General features: G+C 38.5%; 1 protein-coding gene across 4 annotated transcripts in view; it reads left to right on the top strand.

The window, feature by feature from the left end:
- Positions 1–3,576, top strand: part of ATP2B1 (ATPase plasma membrane Ca2+ transporting 1) — a 131,293-nt gene extending 127,717 nt beyond the window's left edge. For 3 of the 4 annotated variants that reach the window (XM_019514852.1, XM_019514850.1, XM_019514851.1), the window contains one exon: positions 312–3,576. In XM_019514852.1, the coding sequence (XP_019370397.1) occupies positions 312–623 (312 nt within the window). In that variant the 3' untranslated portion in view covers positions 624–3,576. The remainder of the gene's footprint in view (positions 1–311) is intronic. The other variant, XM_019514853.1, reaches the window with a different exon arrangement.
- The last annotated feature ends 2,096 nt before the right edge of the window (positions 3,577–5,672 follow it).

Raw genomic sequence — 5,672 nt, 5'->3', positions numbered from 1 at the left:
ATAAAAAAAAAAAAAAAAAAAAAAAAAAAAGTCTTAGCCCATATCAAGTAATGCAGCAATTTTAGTGTTAATTTGAATTTTTAGATACTTTAATTTTTTACAGTACACTTACACAATTTTTATTCCTGTAGTAGACTGGCAGTGCTCTACTGAAACGCTCTTCATTTTTTACAGTTTATTGCAAGTTCCACTGCATCACATACAAATTCGATTCACTCATGTCTAGCTGTTTTGTGGATTCAAACTCATAAGAACCCTGCTCTTTGCTAGCAAACCTGCAGACCACTAATAGAGTTTTTCTGTCTTTACAGATTCGAGTGGTGAATGCATTTCGTAGTTCCTTATATGAAGGTTTAGAAAAGCCTGAGACACGAAGTTCAATTCACAATTTTATGACGCATCCCGAGTTTAGAATAGAAGATTCCGAGCCTCATATTCCCCTCATTGATGATACTGATGCTGAAGATGATGCTCCAACGAAACGCAACTCTACTCCCCCACCCTCTCCCAATAAAAATAACAATGCGGTTGACAGTGGAATTCACCTTACAACAGACATGAACAAGTCTGCTACCTCTTCATCCCCAGGGAGCCCGCTACATAGTTTGGAAACATCACTCTGATCGTAAGCTGAATGTTAACACACTAGCTGCATTGTAAAGAAATTGAAACTGGGTCTTTTCACACATTGTGATAGACAAGATTGTATTCTTGTCCTGGACTTCAACAGAAGACACTTGTATGAATGTAGATTTATTTTTTTAAAGAAGCTTTCTGCCAGACTGGAGGGTGCTTTTTTGGGGGTGGGGGTAATAATGAACTTTGACAGAAACAGTAACTCGGCATAAGTGACCTGCGGATCATCAGTTGTACTTAAGAATGGTCCTGAACAGTGTGTTAGCAGGGCTTTAGTTTATCTTGATCCTTTTGAAGCGGGGCGGGGGGCTGGGAAGGGCAAGGAGGCCCTGGATCATTGAATTAATACTTTAATTTCTGCTGTTGGCTGTTAATAATTTGGATTATTTATGTTTATAAATGATGCAGATCTGTTTACAAGGTTTGTAGATACTTTTTTGTTCCTATTCATAGATGGGAAGCTTCCTTATAAATGATGCAGAGAAAAGAAGAAAAAATTAGTCCTTCAAATACTGCTGTATTTTCAGGAAAAGGGTGTTTCTATTGAAACTGTACTAAATTTTGCCTGCAATTTACCTTGTTAAATATTTGTAGATAAATTGCTGATACTAATAGCCAAATAGATGACACTAATGCTTTGTAAAAACATGAGCAGTGGTGTTCTAATGAAGTTATGGCCTCTGTCCTAATTAGTTTCTTAAATACATTTACTACTTAATGGTTTTGAAACAACTGCTTAATTTTTAAATTTTGAGAAACTTACTGAATAACTTTGTTTCGAACTTAGTAGGATTGTTTAATGCAGGACATCAGTGTGATGGAACTTGCTTGAAATACTTTTGTTATCTCAGGCAAAATGGATTAAATCAAAATACATCAGAACCTTAGTCCTTTTTGTTTTTGTCTAAACATGTTTAGCTTAGTGCTGTCTTTTGAACTGTGAGTGGAACTGTGATTTTTTTTTTTTTCCTTCCTAATCCTCTAGAACCTTTCATACTGCATGAGGGCTGTTGGCATTTTGAAAGGCTATTAGTAGATAGCTTACATAGGTTTTTTTTTTTTTTTGAACTGTTTGTAAACATGAATAAATCTGCCCTTTTATTAAAATAAATATGCAGCAATGGTTTCTAACAGATTTTTCTGAGCTCCTTCACTGGAATTTCTTGAAAGACTACTTTTTATATTACTGGTAAATTGAATTTCAAGATGGTAACAGCCCCTTCAAAAGTAGTACTTTGGAACTGGTATGCTGGTGGCTGCCCTACAGGATGGAAGTAAATTTTAAGATGTCCCAAAAATCTTCTTTTGAGCTAAAAGGATACTTCTGGTGAATAGTTCTGGCTGAAAAAATGTATCTAGAGACTAATGCATTGTTGTGTATTGCACTCCTCAATAACAGATGAACTGGGTTAACTAATATGGCTGTAGCTATCTGACTAGTATTTTGCATGTTTAGTTGATCAGTAACCCTGACACCAAAACCTGATCTGGTCCCAGTAGCACTACAGTTGTCATTGTCTGCACCAATTGGATATTTGAATAATCTTATTTCTTCCTAGCTTTTTCTATCTGTAACATTTACCTTGTTCTCTAGGCTTGTTTTTGTTGGGGAAACCAATCGGTCTGAATTCTAGTGATATTCGTTAGCTCAGATAATTGTCAATTTTCATTTGATGTGGCCAAGTGGAAGAGAACCTTTTTTTGAGTTTCACCTCCATCTCTTCCACTCCTCTCCCCTCTTTCATTTGCAGAACCATGGAAACGGGTACAATAAGAGTTCACACGTGATTCAACTTTTTCAACCATTGTAGACTTCTGTAATAGCTAAACTAGCTGCACAAAGGACATCTTTTGCCCAAGCCTTGAAGATAGCCTTGAATGATTTAACTTAATTATTGGGGGAAGAAAGAAACTTAAAACATGCTGCAGAAGCAATTTTAGTAGGCTTTAAACTTAAGAGTGAGAAGATGATTGCTCCTATGGGTGATGTGTATAAGCGTGGGTTTGGAGACCTTGAGTGGGCAATTTTGCATTCATCCTGGGGCTTCAGCCACTGTATCCCACTGTCAACCACTCCTTCAACTTACTTTAAGTCAACTAAATGCATCTGACTTGGAAAGAGAGCCTTCCTTTCCAGGCATGGGATTTGTACTCTTTTTTTATCTGGCAATGTCTTCTGAGCCTTTCAAAAATTCCCCCTGAAGTGATGAACTTAAACTGGAAAAAAGCTGTTTTGACCTCTCGAGTATCTTGTCATTTGAACATGACTGCTTAATAGTATTGCTAAGTAACTTCTTCCTGTCTAATAGTCATGGTTGTTAAACACTGTTTAAGACTGGATTGTACACATGCCTTTTGAGGAAAACACAGATGTGTAGGCCTTGTACACAGTGATCCTGTCTGAGTCTGTTTAACATGCGGGACATGAACGCTGGCAAGTATAAGTGAAACCCAAAATTGGGACTACTTGCTTAAAAGGGAGTCTAATTCCTTTTTTACTGCTGTGATTTCAACAAACCATAACATGTTACTAAGATTATTTTAAAAGGAAAAAAGAGTTATCACTTGACTGCTGAGCCCTTCATTACCTTTCTGATTGTAAGGTTTACTTGTCTTGCTCATTTGTAAATGAAATAAATGTGCTGTTCATCTCGGTCTGAATGGGGACTAGAATATCTGAATGTCAAATACAGTACTGTGTAATATTTTTTTGAAATGCATAGCTTTACTAAAAGTATCTGAAATGTTCAACATAAATTTGGTTATTCTGTAAAATGTGAATTGTACCATGATCAAGCAACAGTGATTCTGTATATTGTACTGTACTCGCATTTTATAAGACTTACTTTAATGTTTATATCTCTGTTCACTGAAGAGTGGTTACTAACCTAAATAATTGTAAATAGGATGCAAAGAATTATATAAAGACAGCAAGCTGCATTTGATCTAAAATTTGGTATTTAACTGGGGCAAAAGTAGAGTTGGTGACTGCATGAGACCTCCTGGCTTTTTTGTGTACATTTGCCCTGATAAGATCTAAGTTATGGAATAGCCTCTTTAGAGAAATTGGGGCTACTGGGGAGTGTTTAAAGTCCACCAAAACAGAAATAAATACTTATGGAACAATTTTTCCCCCTCTAGAACTAAGCATGTTTGAAATGATTCAGTGAATTTTAATGCCAAACTCTACTGACACTTGTCAGTTATCCCTTTAAGTTTACTGTTCAAAAGTCTCTGCAGACTCAAGACGGTGTTTGAGATTTACAATTAGAAGCTTGTCTGAAGGGTCATAACACTAAGGGGTACCTTTTTAGTTCTGGAGAAACTGAAGCCATTGGCAAGGCAATTTCTGACTAGAATGTAAAGTGCAGGGTTTTTTTTAATGTAACTACTTCTAATGAGCCTCCCCTTTTTTTTGAGGGCTATGTCTGATCCTCCTGTTGCTTGGAGTCCCTCTTATTCAGACCAATCTCAGTTAGTTAGCTCTTGAGTACCCCTGTTGAGCAAGGAGGACTAATGGTTTCTCTTCAGCCTTCTAGTCGACAGAACTGCTGCAAAGAGAATTCTTGGCATGTCTTCCTGTCGTCTTTTTGACTTCCATGTTGTATAGGAAGTACGTGTGTGTGTGTGTGTGTGTGTGTGTGTGTGTGTGTGTGTGTGTGTTTGTTTACTGAGTCTGCTCCAACAACTCTCAAGAATATGGCTTTATCTCTTGTAGCTAAAGCATATTCCTTATGTAAAGGCCTCGTCCACTCATACAGTCCTCTTCTAAGCCAGGCATTATTTTTTCCTTCAGCTCAAGCTAACTGGGATGGATATGAAAACCCAGGCAGAGTCTGACAACACCAATACTTGACTCAGATTACAGAAGCTGTGGCAACACTACTCTAGAGTGAGTGCAATGAGGACAGTGAAACCTAGCAGAAAAGGTAAAGCGCATTCCTCAGTGACCTGGGGTCTTGCGCATGGCTTTCTTAGTACTCGTGCCGTCTTCTCTCTCCCTTCCCGCTCTGCTCAAGTGCCGTAATGGAAAAATGACTACTAGAAGCTATAAACATCTCTCTCCTCTCCCTCTCAGAAAAGCCCTTTTGGTCTGTGTCTAATACAGTTACTGCATAGCTACTTCCAGAAACGATGCGTGGTTCCTAGTGAGGGTTCCAGGAACCCCTTGTGCTTTTGGGCTTATTACTTCCTTTGGTTGACAGCAAGCGATGCTGGGGTAAAGGAGGAACATTAATCACTTGATTTACTTTTATTTCCCCCTCCCCTTGTCCTCTCAAACTATAAGTTCCTAAACTGCAAAGGGAGCAGCCTCCTTTTATTACCTCTGTAACTCCCCCTAATGAAAGAAATATGGATTCCCCCCCCGGATCAAGGTAGACAGTAATTTAACTCTGTCTAGAATCTCTGAAGGAATATTTTACCCTGGTTCAAATGACAACCTAGTATTACAGCTTGAACAACTAATACTTCAGCCTGATTCAGTATATCTTTGAAGCAGAGCTAAAACCTTTGGTAGAAGGACAAAAGTACCTCTCACAGAAGTAATGTCATGTCCTGTGACAATTCCTGATTTTGAGTATGTGTGCACACAATGAAGCAGTGTGGTCATCCTGCAAAACCTTCCCTTTTGTCTCCTGATTTTAGTAGGATGTCATTGCTTAATGCACAAATCTTAAGCCCACTGTAAAAGCGTGTACTCTATCTGTAGACACCTTCCATAGTTTTGTCCCTTCCTAATGCTTTTAAGTTGACTACAACCTTTTTTGTGGCAACTGCTACACTGAGAAGGGATCTATAGCTATTCGCTTGGAAAGCAGCCCAGAAGTGGGGAGGTGGCTACTGTCCCTTTTTAAGATGGAAGTGTTCTGAAATTTTGCTTGGCAAAAGTGGTGACAGAACACTAAAGAATTCCAACCTTGTCCAAAACTAGGGCAGGAGGCCCTCAGTGAACGAATGTTTCCTTGTGTCAACAAGATCTGTAGCTTCACGCACGTGCGGGGGAGTGGGGGAATAAACATGCCCCTTAGCAGACT

This window comes from Gavialis gangeticus, unplaced genomic scaffold, assembly GCF_001723915.1.
Source record: "Gavialis gangeticus isolate Ggan-Ray unplaced genomic scaffold, GavGan_comp1, whole genome shotgun sequence".
In the NCBI taxonomy this organism is placed as follows: domain Eukaryota; kingdom Metazoa; phylum Chordata; order Crocodylia; family Gavialidae; genus Gavialis; species Gavialis gangeticus.
This window is presented reverse-complemented; position numbering and strand designations above follow the sequence as displayed.